Source organism: Camarhynchus parvulus, chromosome 5, assembly GCF_901933205.1.
Source record: "Camarhynchus parvulus chromosome 5, STF_HiC, whole genome shotgun sequence".
Classification (NCBI taxonomy): domain Eukaryota; kingdom Metazoa; phylum Chordata; class Aves; order Passeriformes; family Thraupidae; genus Camarhynchus; species Camarhynchus parvulus.
Window position 1 is genome coordinate 60,723,679 of NC_044575.1, and position 19,919 is coordinate 60,743,597.

Consider the following 19,919-nt stretch of genomic DNA (forward strand, 5'->3'; position numbering starts at 1 on the left):
GGTGATAGAACACATCTTGCCTGGCAATCTGGGACACTGACCTGCCGGACAGATCTCAGAGGGTTGGAGAAAGAATGATAGAGATAAGCAAAAAATAAACAACCTTGAGAACCAGAGCCAAGGAATCCTGTCGTATTCTTCAGTCTGGGGCCAGGAAAAATAGACTTTCCAACACCTCAGGGTCATCTCGACACCAGAGACCTCGTCAGGGGATGTTTAATCCATGTTTGTGCAGCTCCTGGCACTACTGGGCATGGATCGGCTCCAGGGGTCCCAGGCCCTGGGAGGAATCAGGAAATTCTGGAAGGAGCTCACTGAAGGAAAGGAATTTCTGATGGAATTAACTGCGTTAGGAATTTTAGCTGTTTTTCCCCATTCAGTTTTAATTTCCTTTCAATTATCTGTTTATGTAATTAACGGAGTTACTCTGTGTCAGCCTAATCCAAAAATTTCCATTTTTCCTCCCCAAAGCCCCATTTCTTTGGGAATTCTAACCCAGCCTCTCCTCACCCTCCCAGCCAGGACTTCCTTCCCCATTTCCCACTAAGCCTGGCTGAGTCACAGAACCATGGGGCACATTCCTGTCACATCCTGCTTCTCTGCTGCCGCTGGAATTGAGAGAAATTCCTGTCCCCAAGAGGGATTCAGTGCTGGGAAAGCAGCACATAGGGAAAACCTCTGGCATTCCAAGCATTGGTCAAGGAGAATTAAAAAAAAGAAAATCACAGATAATGTTACAAATCTTATTTGATAAAATAATTAAGCTTGGCTTAACGACAAATCAGGGAAGCCAGGACGGGAGGGAAGAGGAGTCACAAAAATAGGGAATAGTCACTTTTCTGCCTATGGAGTGAGAATGGAAAGATGGGCAAATGGGAACTGAGGTCCCCCAGGAGAAATGGATTTATTTATTTATTATTTATTTTATTTCAGACCCCACCTGAAGAGCAGGAATTCTGCAGATTCCTTCTCTCAGGATCATGGAGGTCGCATCTGTTCCAAAGGGGAAGATGTTGCCAAGCTGGGATTTTCCAGCAAATCCATTGGATTTGCTCTGGGACATGAAAAATATGGAAAGTTTTCTTCAGAACCAGTCACAAAAATTACATTTGTAGCAATTAATTCATTTAGGAAACAGGGAGAGTTGGAATTCCACATTTTTATTGGAATATTCCTCATGTTATTCCCATAAAGGATTTTAATCTTTCTCCTCCAAGGGAATATCTTCTGTCCCAAAGATTTCCCTGCACGCATTGATTTTGGAAATCTAAATAGGCTTTGTGTTCTGTTGTTTTATTTTTTTGTGGAATGAGGGAAGACAATTTTGGCCAAAAAAAAAAGAGATTGTGCCATGCAGGGACACATTTTTCATTGATGTTCCTGGCATTGGAAAATTAAATTAGAGCAGGAATGGCTGTGATTCCCAATTTCCACTTTTCAGGGCTGATTCCTCCCGTGCTGCTTCTTCACAGCTCTGAGGCTGCGTTTGCAAACAGCAAGGTGAGGTTGGGACCAGGTCTGCTCCTGCCAACTTAAAAATGGTTCTGAGTTTCAGACGGATTAGGGAAATATTTATGGATCATGCTGAAAATTAATTTTTTGCTTATATTGACTTAAGGGGTTCAGAGCTGGGAGCTGAACCTCCTGTGGGGAAAGGCTGGGAGAGCTGGGAATGTTCCCCTGGAGAGGAGAAGGCTCCAGGGAGAGCTGAGGGTACCTGAAGGGGCTCCAGGAGAGCTGGAGAGGGACTGGGGACAAGGGATGGAGGGACAGGAGCCAGGGAATGGCTCCCAGTGCCAGAGGACAGGGATGGATGGGGGATTGGGAATTGGGAATTCCTGGCTGGGCTGGAATTGCCAGAGCAGCTGTGGCTGCCCCTGGATCCCTGGCAGTGCCCCAGGCCAGGCTGGACACTGGGGGCACCCTGGGACAGTGGGAGGTGTCCCTGCCCATCCAGGATGGGATTTCAGGTCTCCTCAGGTGTCCATGGGGAATATGCCATAAAATTCACATGTGACACCATCAGAACCCCTAGTCTGGATCCTTGAGCAGCTCAGGAGGTTCCAAATTCTCCTGCATGGAGCATTTATGGAAAAGGAGCTGGAAGGGATCTGCCAGGATCATCAAGTCCAAGTCTGGACTTGTCTTTGAGAGCCTTTGGGCTCTGTGAGTTTCCTGGTGGGACCTCACTTCTTCCGCCAGTGGCACACTGGGATTTGCTTTGGGATTTATTTGGTGGCCAAAGGAATCAGCCATAAAACTGGGACATGTGGCACTGTCAGGACATCTGCTCTGGATCCTAGAGCAGCTCAGGAGGTTCCAAATCCTCCTGAGTGGAGCATTTATGGAAAAGGAAGTGTGGAGCACGGGGAATTTCCATTCCTCGGGGCACTGCTGAGCACAGCCCTTCATCTGGAGCTGCAGGATGGGGACAACCTCGGTGTCCCATCGGGGGAACTGCCTGGATTGGGTCACCCTCAGCTTCCTTGGGAATGTGCCAAGGTCTGACAAGACTTTCCTCCAGAGAAGGGACATTTTTCCATCTCCTCAAGAGCCCTCTGAAGAATATTCCAACAGTAATGCATTTCATGGATGCATTTTTGCATTTCAACAATGTATTTTTTGATATGGCTTCAGAATCAGTGACCCAGATTCTTCCAGGTTTTTTTTCCTTTTCCAAGCATCCCGGTGTGTATTCCCTGGCCAGCCTCTGACACTCCAGGAGCTGATTTTATTAAGTGTCCAATCACGGAATATTTAGGTTGGAAAAGCCCTCTCAGACCAGCAAATCCAATCCATGTCCCCAAGTGCCACATCCACACTTCCAGGATGGCAACTCCAGCACTTCCCTGGGCTGAAATTCCAAGAAGATGTTTTCCAAGCATGTAAAAAATGGTCCCAAATGTCCCTCAGAAGGTTTCTCTGCTCCTGGAAGTTTATCCACCTGGACAAAACCACTTTTGGACCTTCCCTTCCAGCTCCTGCCTCACAGAGCTCAGTTTGGAGCAGATGTGAATATCCTTGTGTTATTCCAGGAGCTTCACCTGGAGATCCCGGAGCAGCTCCATTCCTGCAGCTGCTCCATCCACCTCTGGCACCACGTGGAGATGTTCCCTTCCCACATTTTGCCTGTTCCCAAAGCCAGATTCCCATTTCTTACCAATAAACGACAACGTTTAGTGACCTCCAGCATCAGAGCAGCGCCAGGCTTGTTCCAAGAAGATGTTTTCCAAGCATGTAAAAAACGGTCCCAAATGCCCCTCAGAGGGTTTCTCTACTCCTGGAAGTTTACCCACCTGGACAAAACCACTTTTGGACCTCCCCTTCCAGCTCCTGCCTCACAGAGCTCAGTTTGGAGCAGCCGTGAATATCCTTGTGTTATTCCAGGAGCTTCACCTGGAGATCTCGTAGCAGCTCCATTCCTCCAGCTGCTCCATCCACCTCTGGCTCCCTCTGGCACCACATGGAGATGTTCCCTTCCCACACTTTGCCTGTCCCCAAAGCCACATCCCCATTTCTTCCAACCTTTAGTGACTCCCAGCATCCGAGCAGCGCCAGGCAGGCGCCTCGGGCTCTCTGATATTTCCTGTCAGCAGGATGAAAGCAAATGGAAGCAGGGAGACTTTTCCACAGCAGCCAGGAAGGGCGTGCAGCTCTGATCTCCGCGGTGGCTGCTCTCAGCAGGTGACAGCGGGTGACAGCCGCGTCCCCGCAGCCGCGGTGACCTAGAAAAGGAGCGATTCCTCTGTAAAAGAGTCATAAAAATTCAGCTGGTCCCTGTAAACCAGAGAGCAGCTTGTTCCAGCTTGTTACATAAAAGATTCAAGCTCCCACCTTTCCTTTATTCCCAGCCCCGGGAGCCTGCGGTGTCCATGGGTTGGGAATGAGGATCTCTTCAAACAGCCCCGAGCAGGGCACGGCTCTGGTGCTTCCTCCTGGTCACCCTTTGGATTTGTGTCGCAGACATCTCTTTGTGAAAAATCTTTTCTTTGGGATTTTTCCTTCTGAGGAGCTGTGGTCTCGGAGACAGATGTAAACAATTGTTATCTGCTGCTGTGGAATGCAACAGGTCCATCTGGATTGGTCCATCTTGGATGTTTATAGTTAGTGGCCAATCCAGGACTGCCTTGGTTATCATTCTTTCTTTTCTATTCTTAGCTAGGTAGCTTCTGGAAACCTCCCCTTCTTTTTCTTTTTAGTACAGTTATAATATATGTATATATCATAAAATAATAAATCGAGCCTTCTGAACATGGAGTCAACATTCTCGTCTCTCACCTCGCCTGAAAACCCCTGTGAACACCCTCACAGATTTGAGTGGATTTTTGACTTCTGCTGTCACTTAGCACTGAGCAGGGGCAGGTGGACTCAAATATCCTGGGAAAGGGTTCCTGGGAAGGCTGAGCAGTCACTGGCTGAAAACGGAGATGGGAATTTTCTGCCGGTGTCACGGCACAGATCCCACAGCCCTGGATAAATGGCTATGGATAAAGGGAGTGAGGGTGCATTTATTGCCTTTCTGATTAAAGAATCCCAGAATCCCAAAAAGTTGTGGCTTGGAAGCCCAAATCCCATCCCATCCCTTCAATGGCAAGGACACCTCCCACTGTCCCAGGGTGCTCCAAGCCCCAATGTCCAACCTGGCCTGGGACACTTCCAGAGATCCAGGGGCAGCCACAGCTGCTCTGGCAATTCCAGCCCAGCCCCTCTCCACTCTCCCAGCCAGGAATTCCTTCCCAATATCCCATCTATCCCTACTTTCTCACAGTCTGAAGTCCTTCCCCCTGTCCTGGCACTCCAGGCCTTTATCCAAAGTCTTTCTCTGTCCCTGGGTTTGAATTGTTCAAAGCAAGGAAACACCACCCCCCTCCCAGCTCTGCAATCCCCCAGATTCCCCTTTATTTACCAAATGGACTGAAATATCCTAATCCAGAACTTCCAAGATCATTTATTATCATCCCTTGGGATGGAAATCCAGGAGGCAGAGTGGTTTCTCTCCCAGTTCTCCAGATTTTAGCAGATCTTGGTGCTGGAGTTTGATGTCACTCTGATAAAAGGATCCCTCTCTCAGTGACCATTTCCCACCCTGCCTTCAATCCCAGAGCTGTTTTCCACATTTCAAGAGGATTTCATTGTTGGCTCTGTGGCTTCCTCAACATTTCAGCTTTCCCTGAAGTGTTCCCATCACTTTCATCCTCAGATCTCAGACAATAAATCTGGCTCAGCTGTTTCTGGCACCTGCATGTCTCAGCTGTCAATTTGTAGCCCATAAAATCTGTATTTAACACATTCTGCATTCCTTGGGCTTCACATTCCTTATTCCTAAAGACTTGGGAATTTTAGTTTCTAAGAAAAAGGGGTGAAAAGAGATTTTTTAAATGGATATATCTCACAAAGCCAATTACATACATGAGAAATGTTATAAAGTAATGAAATAATAAAACTGAATGGGAGGAGCAAGTCCAGGAGGATTGTTGATAAAATCCTGCAAGAAGAAAGTCGATTACATGCCCAGGATTGTTCTCCTGGATTAGGAATGGCTTAATTGGGAAAGACTGTGCCCACTGTTGAATGGGATTTAGAGCAGAAAAGGCAGGGAAAGAGCTTATCATGCAATTGGAACATCATCGTGGAATATCTGAGTTGGAGGCATCACTTTTGTATTCTCACCTGGATAACTCTGATTATATTCCAGTCAGGATTATGAAAGGAAAGATGGAATGACACAAACACTCCCTAGGAATTTTCCCTCTGTGATGTGCATTTGGAATATTTGTCCATGAACTGAACAGCCCAACTTTAGATATAAAACTTCCAAAGAAATCTCTTATTTTTTAAGGAAAATCAATCTGTGTGGTTATAAATGGCAAAGAAATTACTTTAATCACTGACACAGTTTTTTATGAAGTATCCAATGCATTAATTTGCTTTGTTATTAATTTTTTTGTTATCAATTAACATTGTCATTAATTAAAGATATCCTTGTCCAGCTAGTGGAGTCAGTGAAGGAATTTCTGCTGGGAATCAATAGGCCATGAACAATGGAGTGAGGAGCTGTTTATTTTTTATGAACATATCTGAGCACACGCGGAATCAATCTTTAATCATCCCAGAGGATCAACTCCTCAGGAGATCCAGAATTCCAAGGTTTTAAGAGAATAGAATTTTCCAACAAAAAGCATGGAATAAACCACCTTTTATTGGCATAAATAAAATGAAAAAGCACCCCATAAAATAAAAACCACGTAAATAAAATACAAAGCACCAGGGTGGTTCCAACCTTCTGGAATGAAAATCTGCCCCATTTTCAGCCCCTTTTTTGCTTTTCTGTCTCCTTTGGGAACAAAGATTCCTAAATATTCCAAGGAAAAAAGGAGTCCTGTCCCAGACAGACTTTAAGTGCTCCAAGTTGCCAGAGTGTAGATATTCTCTGCTTAATTAACTACAGGATAATGCAAATAAATGCTCCAGGAACTGCTCCCATTTTTCCTCAGGGCTACATAAATATTCCCAAACCACTGGAAAATGGTTATTCCAGCTTGGCCAAAGTCAATTCCTCACTGCTGGAAAACCAAAATTCCAGCTTGGCCAAAGGTTATTCCCCACCTGAGTTTCATCCTTATCTTTGTGAGGAAAAGGACTTTGATTTTGAGACTTTTTTTCCTTTCAAAAATTCCTTTTCCAACCAAATCCTGGTTCTTATGAATATTCCAGCTCCGGACACAGGGATTGTGGTGCAGAGTTGTGTTTCATGGTTGTTCCTTGTGGATTTTCTCTTGGAAGCCTCAGTCTTGGGTTTTTTCATGGAAAAAAGCACAATGTTATGGATGGGCTGTGCAGGGAATTTAGGGAAGTGGTGATGAGGATTTGGCTCTTTCCCATCCAGGGGAGCCAAAGTGATTCCCAGATCTCCAAGGGAAACAGTTTTGGATGCTTCCAGCTTGGAATCAGCTCGGTGCTGGGAATTTCCAGCACCCCAAGGCGTTGTAGGAATTAAATCCTACTTTTAGGGTGTCCTGGGCTCCATTTATTTTCAATTATTTCCATATTTTTCAGCCCAGGTTGTTGCTGTTTCCCAAGTTTGGGAAGCAGCTTCTGGGATTATGGCTCCATTTCCAATGCTGGGTTGGTTTTCCAAGTGGGAAAACCAAAGCTGGGTGTGGCAGATCCTGAATTTCTATATTTACATCCATATATTTATATATTTATTACTTATATATTTACTTTTATATATTTGTATTTTGATATATTGATACATTTATTGCATATTTTTATATTTGTTTTATATTTTTATTTGCTTTTTTTTTTTGGTATAATCTATATACTTGTAGCTTTATTTATTAATTTATTTATTTTAATATATTTATTTATTCCGCAGCAGAGCTGGGAAATCAGGGTTATTTTCCATCCAACACAGCGACAATTTTCTGTTGTTTTGGATTTTTTTTCCTCTGGTTTCCATGGTGAAAAATAAGGATTAGACCAGAGCTGGTGTTGATTGCAAGGGGAAAAAAAAAGTCAAAATCTTTGTTGTTTCCTATGGAGAAATATCAATATCCAACCCTGGTTTTGGAGCGATAATCCTGAAAGGAAAAATCCAATTGTTTTCCTTTCCAAAAGGAGAAAATAATGGAGATTTTATTGCTTCTGGAAAGAAGGGCAAGAATTCAAACAGAGACTGAATTTGATAGAAATTCATGTCTGGTTTGGGTAATTGCAAATTTTCCTCATTAATTATTGACATTCTTTGAGAAATCTCTGTTTCTGTGGTTCCTTATCCAAAGATGAGGTGGAATAGGGAATATTTTTAATTTTTGTCCTACAGTGTTCACAGATATCATTGACATAATGACATAATACTTGGCTTTAAAAGATTAATTTTATTTATTTTTTAAAAATTTATCAGCACGAACTGGCCCTTGGTCCTTGGCTTTAATCCCTGCCTGCTGAGAATCCCAAATCCTCAGGAACTGGGGGGACTCCTGCCCCAAAACACATCCAAGTGGGCCATCAGACCTCTGGAAGAAATAGTCCCAATTTTTGGTGTGGTTTGTTATAGAAATTCTCCACAATGGGATAACTCAGGAATTTCATTCCTTGTTGCATCTCTAATTATTCTGGAATTTTGAAGAAAATTGAAAGCAGGTCTGCTCTGCTTTCTAAGATGAAGACAAATCCCAAAATCTCTGACCTTTGGATTCCAGGCTGGACAACAATTTTGAAAGGAAAATTAGTTTTTCCTTTCAAAAGGAAAGCTATTTCAGATTTTGACAAGCCAGTTTTAAGTGTAAAATGCAGATTTTTTTAAAAAAATTGAGGATTTTAAATTTTAAAAATGCCACAAGACCCTCTGAGTGTTTCTGGGTCACCACAAACTGGCCCTTGGTCCTTGGCTGTAGTCCCTGCCTGCCGAGTATCCCAAACCCTCAGGAACTGGGGGGACTCCTGCCCCAAAACACATCCAAGGGGGCCATCAGACCTCTGGAAGAAATATTCCGAAGTTTTGGTGTGGTTTGTTATAGAAATTCTCCACAGTGGGATAACTCAGGAAGTTCATTCCTTTTTCATTCTCTAATTCTTCTGGGATTTTGGAGGTTGCCCAGTGTCTGCTCCCACACATTTTTCCTGCCCCAAAACCCATCCAAGTGCCATTTGATTTCTGTGGGGAGAGGATGGGCAGCTGGCAGGGAAGGAGTGGAGTGGCCTCTGGAAGAAATATCCCCAATTTTTGGTGTGGTTTGTTACAGAAACATTCTGTGATGGGACAATTCAAGCAGTTCATCCCTTGTTGAATCCCTTGTTGTATTCCTCGTTGATTCTTCCGGAATTTTGAAGGTTTCCCAGGTCTGCTCTGCTTTCTAAGGTGAAGCCAAATCCCAAAATGTCTGACTTCTGGATTTTTTGGATTGCAGGCCGGCCAGCAGCGCTGGTGGGAGCAGGAGATCACGGTGAACGGGAACATCCAGAAGGGGGAATTGATCACCTACAACCTGACGGAGCTCATCAAGCCCGAGGCCTACGAGGTCCGCCTGACGCCCATCACCCGGTTTGGGGAGGGGGACTCCACCATCCGGGTCATCAAATACAGCGGTGAGGACCCCAAACCCAAGGAAAAGGGGGTTGGGAATGTCCCAGGTCACCTGGAATAGCGTGGCTGTTCCAAGTCTTGGGATAGTGTCATGAGCGTGGTCATCAAAAGGAAGGGGAGAAATGGAGAGAGAGGAAAATCACAACCTCTCATACCAACAAAAAAGTTCTGAACAGCCAAAATTCCATCCAATTTTTTTGTGGGAAATAAGGAAGAGTTGGAATAAATTAATGCCAGCTTCATGAAATTGGAGATTTCAGGTTGATTCTTGGTGAGTTTGAAGAAAAAATTACAAAGGCTTTTTTCTCCCAGAACAAGCAGGTTTTATTTTAATGTGAATTAGTGTCTTAAAAAACCACCAGTGACTGTTTGTGCTACTATGCAAGAATATAAAGTCTATAAATTTATATAAGAAATATTGGAAGGGCTTTATAAATTTCCCATGTCATGAGTGTGATCGTCACAAAAAGAAGGAGAGAAATGGGGAGAGAGGAAAATCACAACCTGTCATAACAACAAAAATGCCCAACCAATAAAATTCTGAACAGCCAAACCCCAAAATCCCATCCAGTTTTTTGTGGGAAATAAGGAAAAAGTTGGAATAAATTTAATCCAATTTCATGAAATTCGAGATTTCAAGTTGATCTTGATGAGTTTTGAAGGAAAATCTACAAAGGTTGTTATTCCCCCAGGATAAGCAGAATTAATAATTTTATTTTAATGTGAATTATTGTCTTTAATAAAAACAGTGACTGTTTGTGCTACTATGCAAGATTATAAAATCTATAAATTCATATAACAAATAATGGAAGGGCTTTATAAATTTCCCACGTCATGAATGTGGTCATCCCAAAAGGAAGGGGAGAAATGGGGAGTGAGGAAAATCTTCACCACTCATAACAACAAAATCACCCAACCAAAATAATTCTGGCCAGTCAAACCCCAAAATCCCATCCAATTTTTTTGTGGGAAATAAGGAAAAATTGGAATAAATGAATGCTAGCTTCATCAAACAGCAGATTTGGAGTTGATTCTTGTTTTGAAGGATGAGTTTTAAAGAAAAATCTGCAAACAAAGTTGGTTTTTTCCCCCAGAATGAGCAGGTTTTATTTTAATGTGAATTATTGTCTTTAAAAAAGCAGCGACTGTTTGTAGTCCTTTGCAAGATTATATAATCTATAAATTTATATAAGGAATAATGGAAGGGCTTTACAAATTTCCCTCTAAAAGGTCACTCTGACAAAGATTAATCCACTTACATTTGAAAAGAAAACCACAATATCCATACATCCTGTTTCCCATATTCCCAGAAATTCAATCCTCTGTTAAATCCATCCAAATACCTATTTTTGGGGGTGTTTATTTCATGAATAATTGAATTTCTTTTTTTTGGGAAGGGGGGTGTTTCTGCTGTAAAAATTGCAATGAATGAGCAAGAAGGACCACTTCCATAATTCCTTCTTTATCACCATCTTCCTACCACAAAATTCCCACCAAAATGATAAAAACTTCCCCTAAACCCATCCCATTCCCATCCCAAACTGCTCCAGGATCCTCCAACCTCCTTTACACGTTGTCCTGCAACTGTGCTGCTCCAAAAGTGGGATTTTTGTGGTTTTTTCTCGTTGTTTTGGAGGGTTTTTTCCCCCCAGGTTTATGATGCTGAATAAATTCAGCTTAACCACCTTCCTTTCCTTGTCTGCTTTTGTGCCTGGGTGTGACACAGAGCGTTGGTTTTGCTCTGCTGGGAACAATCCAAACCGTGCGACTCGAGGCGACACCTGATGAGATTTTCCATCCAAACCCCTGCATTTAGTTACAAATCAAGCCTCAGTCAATGCAGCTGCCAGCAAGTGCAGCTAATTCCACGTTCAATCACTCGGGGATCCTGTAAAACTGAGGTTTTTTTGGAGAATCAGAGGTAATTTGTAGGTAAAAGATGTAAAGATTGGGTTTCTCGGGGAGATGACACTGGAGCAAATCACTGCTGGTGTTTCAGGTGAAGTGGTGCTAATTCAGAGCTGGTGTGGAAAATCCAGCTTGAATTTAGGATTTTGCTGAATCTTAGGCTGGGGTTAAAGCATGGATGGGCAGCAGGAAAACCTGGAGTGATGCTCTTGTGTATTGTCAGATGTCCCCATTAATTGGATAAAATTTAATTTTGGATTTTCTGTGGATAAAATTAAATTCCAGCCCTGACCTCAGCCTCCTTCTGCTTCCCACCTATGTGGGGCTGTGGCAGAGGGGCCTTTTCCTAAATCATCCATGCTTAAATTTCTCCTTCTTCAAACAGAGCCACAGAATAATCCCTCCTTCAATCCCATTGCCAGGTTTTAGCATTGCACAGATTCCTCTGGATTAACCTGCGAAGCCATTCCCATGCTGAGGATATTGTGGACATTGTGAAGGTTTGGATTTCATTCTCTTCCAGCCTCTTAACGTGTGAACTAGATGAATTTCAATAGTCAGCAAGGGAAAAATTAGGATAATCTGAATATTGATGAATTAGAATTTTTTCTTTGCATTAATTTTATTTTCCCTCTGTTTTCCAGCTCCGGTGAATCCACATCTCCGTAAGTATTTAAATTATTTATAGTTTTATTTTTCATGCCGTGAAGAACAGTCTGTGCACTGATTGTCCCTCACAGTTCAAAAGTAAATTTGAAACATTTTATTCCCAGTTGAAAAGTAAATTTGAAGTATTTTACTTCCAGTTGAAAATTAAATTTGAAGTATTTTACTCCCAGTTGCAGCCCATGGGTAGCAGGAACCACCTGAAGGTGTCATTTGGGATTCCTCTTGTTCCAACAAGGATAAAGGAAGGAAAATCACAGCTCCAGCTCATCTTTCTCATTGCCCCGGAGAATTCATCCAAAGGAAAATATCCATGGGCTGAAGTTCAGATCCAGCTGTGGTGGAGCAGCTCAGGAGGCGTTGGGGATGCCATGGGAAATCATGGAAGAGCAGGGACACCTCCCACTGTCCCAGGGTGCCCCAATGTCCAACATGTCCTGGGACACTTCCAGGGATCCAGGGGCAGCCACAGCTGCTCTGGCAATTCTAGCCCAGCCAGGAATTCCCAATTCCCAATATCCCACCTAAATCCAGCCTCCTTCATCTTCAAGCCATTCCCTGGCTCCTGTCCCTCCATCCTTTGTCCCCAGTCCCTCTCCAGCTCTCCTGGTGCCCCTTCAGGCTCTGGAAAGTTCTCTAAGGTCTCCCCAGAGCCTTCCTTGTGGTTCTTGAGTTATTTCCATGCTTTTTAGGGCAGATTGATACCAAAAAGAAGGAAGTTCTTCCCCACAGAGACCCAGGAATCACGGATTCATTCCACAGAGAAATGGGGAGAGCCCAAGTGGATCTTGGTTCTCCCCAAGTTCTCGGGACACAGTTCCTCAGGCATGACTGGAAATGCAAACTCTGACACAACCAGGCACGGGGATGTCCCAGGCTGGAAATGTCAAAGTCACACTTTGTTCTTCCACTTTTCCATGGGCACCAAATCCCTGCAAAAATCCAGACAGGAGACTGGGATGGAGCTCTGGCACATCCCAGTAAAAGCACCCTGTTCCCACAGTCCCACATCATCCTAGTCCATCATGTTCTCCCAAAGCCCAACAAATCCATATTTTCTGTCACAACATATTCTTGTTTTTAATAACACATCCCAAAATTATTCCCACCTAAGGAATGAGGTCCAGTCTCCCATTTTTCCTGCTGCAGGGCGGAGCCATCAGGCAGGAGCAGGCTCTGCTCCATCCCTCAGACTCAACTTTAAGCCTTTGTGTAAATTTTAAACTTATTTGCAGAAGATCTTGCCCAACATGTTAATAATTAAGCAGGACTTAGCTCAAAGCTGCCAGGAGCTGCAGGAACCTCTCCCATGGAGCCTAACGAGCAGGGAATGAGACTCTTGCTGATTAATATATTAAATCTAGGCTCTGATGGGAAGAAAAAATACAATCCCAAGTGCTTCATGCTCCTCTAGGATTTTAAGATCTCAGACTAATTTTCCAAAAGTCTTGTAGGATCTTGATGGAATGTGGGTGGCATCCAAATGGGAATAAGGAATGTGTCGGCTCAAGGGAGGGACTGGAAAGTTTTTCCACCAAATCTGCAGGGTCCCCAGGGCCACTCCTTTCAGGTGGCCAAAGCTATGGTAGAATTCTGCTTTGCTTGCTTTCCCTGAAGATTTTTTGAGTGGAATCCCTTGGTAGGAAAAAAATCGCAGTCTGCATCCCATCCCCATTCCCCAAGGCCACCATGGCCCCATGGCCCCAAGTGCCACCTCCACATGGCTTGAAATCCCCCCAGGGATGGGCACTGCAACCCTCCCTGGGCAGTGCCAAGGCCTGAGCCCCCTTTCCATGGGGAAATTCCTGCTGTGCCCACCCTGAGCTGCCCTGGCCCAGCCTGAGGCCGTTCCCTCTGCTCCTGTCCCTGTTCCCTGGAGCAGAGCCCGACCCCCCCGGCTGTGCCCTCCTGGCAGGAGCTGTGCAGAGCCACAAGGGCCCCTGAGCCTCCTTTGCTCCAGGCTGAGCCCCTTCCCGGCTCTTCAGGGATTCTCCAGCCCCTTCCCAGCTCCCTCAGGGATTCTCCAGCCCCTTCCCAGCTCCTCAGGGATTCTCCAGCCCCTTCCCAGCTCCCTCAGGGATTCTCCAGCCCCTTCCCAGCTCCCTTCTCTGTGCTTCCTACAAAATCCCGGTTGTTCCTAATTCTGTTGGGCTGATTTCTGGTTTCATTAATGATGTGTGAACAAAGAGGAGGAGCTGTATCCAACCAGGACAAGATTCCTGACTGGAAACTGAAGTCATGCTCTCCCTGCTTCACTTCTGGAATAATCCCATTCCCTAATTCCTGCCTTTTGATGCAATCTCTGCAATACCCAAGCAAAAAGCATCAAAAGATTTCAACTCTGAGGTGGAGCCTCACTTCTCCACTTCATTTTTTACCACCTAACAGAAACCATTTAATGTAAACCAGAAGGATTTTAGATCAATTTGTACAATTAGAGGTCACCCCTGAATAATGGAAGAGAGGAGATGTTCGGGAGTCACATCCAACTTGGATTTTATGGGAATGGATGACACAAATCCCTGCTACAATGAAGGGTTTCACCTCCAGAACAGCTTCAGCTTTTGCTCTAATTGGCAAGGAAATTATTAATGACCTGAATCCACTTCCAGATCTGCCATGTGCCCTGAGAAAAACCACCACTCTCATTAATGTTAATTAGCACCATCGTTAGGGCCATGGCTGGAGCACCTGTGGAAGAGCTGCTTGTTCCTCCTGCCCTCCTGCTCAGCAATTAACAGCTCCAGAGCATCCAGATCTATTTAAATGCTCCTACAAAAGTATGGAGCAAAGCCTGAGGAGCTTTTTCCCATTTTTCTTCTTCTGTCATTTTTTAAGGAATGTTCAGTGCCAAGAACATTTAGCACTAACCTTTTCCAAGGTATTCCACATGAAATCAGTGTTTGGCTATTAAATAAATGGCAAACTTTGACTCTTCTTTTTTTCCCCCATCTGGCTTGAATATTTATTTTATTTTTTTTTCTTCACCTCAGGAAAAAATCTTTTGTTCTGCTGATGTGGAATTTCTTAATGAAACTTTGAGGGCAAAAGACATTTATGCAGTTTTTAAGGCACTGGAGGGGCAGTGCAGAAAGTGCTGAATGGCTGAAAATTCATTCTTTTGTTCACTTTGCTCCAGGACTGGATCTGGGAATCGAAACTTTTCTCCTTCACTTAATTTTTTCCTTTTGATTTCATCCCTTTGTGTAGAAGAAGCAACTTCTGTGTTGCAGGAAGATGCAGAAGTGGAGGTGGAAGTGAAATCCACAAAATGTGGGGTAAACCAAAAGAATTTGGAGCTCAGGTGGTGTAAAAAGAATTCTTGGAGAGGCACAGCTGGCACTTTGAGCAGAGAGCTTTGTTTGAGTTCTGGAACATTCCAAGAACCTTGGTGGGGTCTTGGAATTCTCTTCCCAGTCTTGGGATAAAGATGGAGATGTCGATCGGTCGATGTCTCTCCTGAAGTGTTTGGGTGCAATCATGGAACCATCAAAGGATCAGGGACTGGTTTGGGTTGGTGGGACCTGAATCCCATCCCACCCCTGCCATGGCAGGGACACCTCCCACTATCCCAGGATTCTCCAAGCCCCAATGTCCAACCTGGCCTTGGGATCCAGGGGCAGCCACAGCTGCTCTGGCAATTCCAGCCCAGCCCCTCCCAGGCAGGAATTCCCTCCCTGGTGCCCAGAGCAGCTCCCACCATGCTGAGTTCCCAGGGATAACCAGAACCCCACATCCTGCTCCGGGCAGCAGTGAAGGAGCTGTGCTCTGGGGAATGAATTCTCCTGGAGGATCTGGTGATGCTGGTGGATTTACTGGGAAGCCAAACCAGTCTGCTCGAGGCGCTAAGAGCCAAGGAGGTTTCTGGGAACTGCATTCCAGAGCTAACCTGGTTTTATAGGATTGTGTTTGATACTGATGGTCCTGGAGGGACACAGAATCCCAGGATGGATCAGGCTGGAAGGGGCCACAGAGGGTCACTGGTGCCAGTCCCTGCCCAGGACACAGGACTGTGTCCATGTGGCTCTGGAATATCCCAGGGAGGAGACTCCAGCCCCTGTCTGGGCTCTGCTCAGGGCTGGGCACTGCCCAGGGCAGGAGTTCTGCCTCCTGTGCCTGGGAATTCCTGGGATCAATCCCTGCCCGTGGCTCTGGGGCCATTGCTGGGCCTGGAGCAGAGCCTGGGCCTGCTCTGACCTCCTGCACACACGCACAGACAGGGACAGACAGATATGGGACACATGGGGACACACAAGGTTGGACAGGGACACCCAGGGACAGCCAGGGCTGTGGCCCCTCTCAGCTGGGGCTCCTCTCCAGGCTGAGCAGCCCCAGCTCCCTCAGCCTTTCCTGGGCACAGAGATGCTCCAGCCCTTCTTCATCCTCACATCCCTCCTCTGGACCAGATCCAGGAGCTCCAGGTCCCTCCTGTCCTGCTGATCCCAGAGCTGGACACAGCACTCCAGATGTGCCCAGGGCTGAGCAGAGGGGCATGATCCCTCCAGTCTTCTCCTCCCTGATCCCCCCTGGACCCCTTTGGCCTCGTGTTGTTCTTTGAAAAGGCAGGAGGAGAAGCAGGAATATTTGGAAATCACTCCGAGTCCGTTCTGAGGTTTGAAGTGAAATTTCCAAGCTTATTTCTGAGCCTGCAGCATCACCTGAGTGTTGCAGCACTCAGCTCCAGGTCCCTCTCTCCTCACTGATTAACAGGGAAGCTCCAGTGGCTTAAGTGGATTTAGAGCTCCCCAAAAGCCCAAACCTGCAAACATTTATCCACCTTCTCAGTTTAACAGGGATGAACAATCCCCCGACACCGGGGGTTTGAGTTTCTCCTACCAATGAATATAAATTGCACCCCTACAAGCTGACACCGTGTGCAGGCAGCTGCCTTCTCCCTGGAGAAGGGAGATTTCCTTCTTTTCTCAGATAAATCAATGGACTTTGCAGAAAGAGTAAACTCAGCAGGAATTGTTCATGCAGTGAAATTCAGCTTTTGCACGTTCTACTCCACGGGGCCTTGTGATGCTCTGAGTGAGAAGTGAACCTCCAAGCTGGGCTTTGTTTTGGTTCTTAAATTACAGGAGGAATTTCTCATCCCATCATCACCCAGCAGGGCAGATCACTGGGATCACTGGGCTCTCACAATTCCATGCAGGAGAAGATCCCAGGAATCTGCCATGGGGTTCTTGGCAATTTTTATTTTTCACACCTACGTGTTTACCACTTTCTTCAAATACATCACAGAAATCTGAGTGAAAATCCAGGAGGTGTGTCCGGGACATGATACAGTCACCTTTCCTTCCCATGTGGATTCAGATATTCCTCCCAGGAATTTGTTATGATAATCTGGTGATGGGGACTCAATTCTCCTCCTGGTTTCCCTCCCTGTGCGGCAATATCCTGATTTTTAGACATTTCCTTCATGTCAATCCCAAAACTCCTTTGCCTCATTTTAGCCACTTCTTCCTTTGCCATCCCTATTGAAATGAAGGATAGTTTAGGAGATGCCACTTGGAGATGATGTTTACAATTTGAAAAGCTGCTGTCTCTTATTCCTAAACCACATTAACCCACTTCCCACATTTTTCTCCCCATACTTAATGTTTTATGGGAATGATTCTGTTCTCCCCAGCTTTTTGGAAATGTAAAAAGAGACAACACCTCCAAAAAACAGTGTATAAATCTGAATATGTGAGGAGGAGCTCTACAAAAAGACATAAATATAATTTCAATTTCACCAGCACAAATCAATGACCCTGATTTATTTTTTTGTTGAGTTTGCTGCTAAAGAAAACTGTGGATAATTGACAAGGAGTTTGAAAAATAAGGATTGGATGGCAAACCTTGGCCAGTGAATTCCTGTTATTTGTTTCGGCAGGAGAGTTCCACTGTGGCTTTGAGGATGGGAACATTTGCCTTTTCACTCAAGATGACACCGACAACTTTGACTGGACAAAACAAAGCACTGCCACGAGGGACACTAAATACACACCCAACACGGGGCCCAACGCCGACCGCACCGGCTCCAAGGAGGGTAAGATCCAGCAGTGAGGAATGTGGGATAAGGAACTGCCCAGGACAGGCACTTCAGCCATTTCCTGGTCATGGAATCCCAGATGGGTTGGGATAGGAAAGGATTGAGTTAATCTTGTCCCACCCCTGCCATGGCAGGAGCACAGAATCACAGAATCACAAGGTTGGAAGAGATCTTCAAGATCATGGAGTCCAGCCCAGCCCCAACAGCTCAACTCAGCCCTGGCACCCAGTGCCACATCCAGGCTTTGTTAAACACACCCAGGGATGGGGACTGCACCACCTCCCTGGGCAGCCATTCCAGAACTTTATCACTCTTTCCATGAAAAACTTTTTCCACTGTCCCAGGCTGCTCCAAACCCCAATGTCCAGCCTGGCCTTGGGCACTGCCAGGGATCCAGGGGCAGCCACAGCTGCTCTGGCAATTCCAGCCCAGCCAGGAATTCCCAATTCCCAGTTTCCCACCCATCCCTGCCCTCTGGCACTGGGAGCCATTCCCTGTGTCCTGTCCCTCCATCCCTTGTCCCCAGTCCCTCTCCAGCTCTCCTGGAGCCCCTTCAGGCCCTGCCAGGGGCTCTAAGTTCAGATCAAGATCCTTCAAGTACTTCCAGAAGGAATTACTGGTGCTGAGGTGTGACAGGTCCCAGATCACAACTCCTGATGGTGCCATTCCCACCTTGCCTCATTTTTGCTGTGCCATTTTCAAAGTGATTCCCTTCACATTAAACTCTAGTGGGGCAATCTGGCTCATCTTAAAACATTCTCCTACTTCACATCATTTAAATTCTCCCCTGGGCTCTCTCAGCCCATCACAACGAGGTGGTTTTTGCCCCATTTCTGCTCTAGCTATTGTTCAAATGTGCAATTTTCAATCTGCTGCCCCTGCTAACGTGTGCTCCTGACTGCAGTGGGAATTTGCATTTGAAAAGTCCAACACATCGTGCTGAATTTATCCAGACCTGCAGTAATTCCTGCTATTTCATTGTGTGCACTTCCAAAGGGGAAAAATTCATCCTGCACCACATTCATTTGGTTGGATTAATTCAATAAAATCTCTGTGGTTGGCACTTCCAGGAATGGAATAAATGGATATTGTCTTCCTCGGGATTGACATGGCAAGTTGAAAATATTCCTTGAAAGGTTCCCATCATGACATTTTCCCTCTATTTTACAAGTCATGTTTCCAGGGACAAATTTCCCCCTCAGGACTGAGGGCTGAACCCCCTCAGATTTTGTGCAAAGGTTCATCAGTTTGGAGATGTTTTCCAGCACTGGCCTGCTTCCTGGATTTTAGTTTTCATAGAAAACACGGCTTTGGAGCAGCTTTTGGAAACACAGGGACTTCATGTAGGGAAAAAATGAGTCCCAGAAATGACATGGTGGGAGATGGAAGTGAGAACTTTATCAGGATGCTTGATAATTCTAAGGTGTTCCTGCATTTATCTGTGTTGGATGTTGAAGGCCTCATCCCAAGGATTTCCCTTTGGATTTTTCCAGGTTTTTCCATGTACATTGAGATGTCCCAGATGTTGAGGGCCTCATCCTAAGGATTTCCATCTGTGTTGCATGTTGAAGGCCTCCTCCCAATAATTTCCTTTTGGATTTTTCCAGATCTTTCAGTGTACATTGAGATAGTCAGGTGCTGAAGGCCTCATCCCAATGATTTTCTTTTGGATTTTTCCAGGTTTTTATGTGTACATTGAGACATCCCAGGTGTTGAGGGCCCATCCTAAGGATTTTCTTCTGTGTTGGATTTTGAAGGCCGCACCCTAAGGATTTCCCTTTGGATTTTTCCAGGTTTTTACACGTACATTGAGACGTCCTGGATGTTGAGGGCCTCATCCCAGTGATTTCCTTTTGTATTTTTCCAGGTTTTTACATGTACATCAAGACATCTCAGCTGTTGAGGGCCTCATCCTAAGTTCTGTGTGGGGTGCTGAAGGCCTCATCCTAAGGGTTTCTCTTGGATTTTTCCAGGTTTTCACATGTACACAGGCGTTGAAGGCCTCATCCCAATGGTTTCCCTTTGGATTTTTCCTGGTTTTCACATGTACACAGGCGTTGAAGGCCTCATCCCAATGGTTTCCCTTTGGATTTTTCCAGGCTGTCACATGTACACAGGTGTTGAGGGCCTCATCCCAATGGTTTTCCCTTTGGATTTTTCCAGGCTGTCACATGTACACAGGCGTTGGAAGCCTCATCCCAAGGATTTCCCTTTGGATTT

At 45.3% G+C, this 19,919-nt stretch overlaps 1 protein-coding gene across 2 annotated transcripts in view; it reads left to right on the top strand.

The window, feature by feature from the left end:
- Nucleotides 1-19,919, top strand: part of MDGA2 (MAM domain containing glycosylphosphatidylinositol anchor 2) — a 222,433-nt gene that overhangs the window by 185,309 nt on the left and 17,205 nt on the right. For both annotated transcript variants that reach the window (XM_030949844.1, XM_030949845.1), the window contains 3 exons: nt 8,913-9,090; nt 11,641-11,661; nt 17,541-17,696. In XM_030949844.1, the coding sequence (XP_030805704.1) occupies nt 8,913-9,090; nt 11,641-11,661; nt 17,541-17,696 (355 nt within the window). The remainder of the gene's footprint in view (nt 1-8,912; nt 9,091-11,640; nt 11,662-17,540; nt 17,697-19,919) is intronic.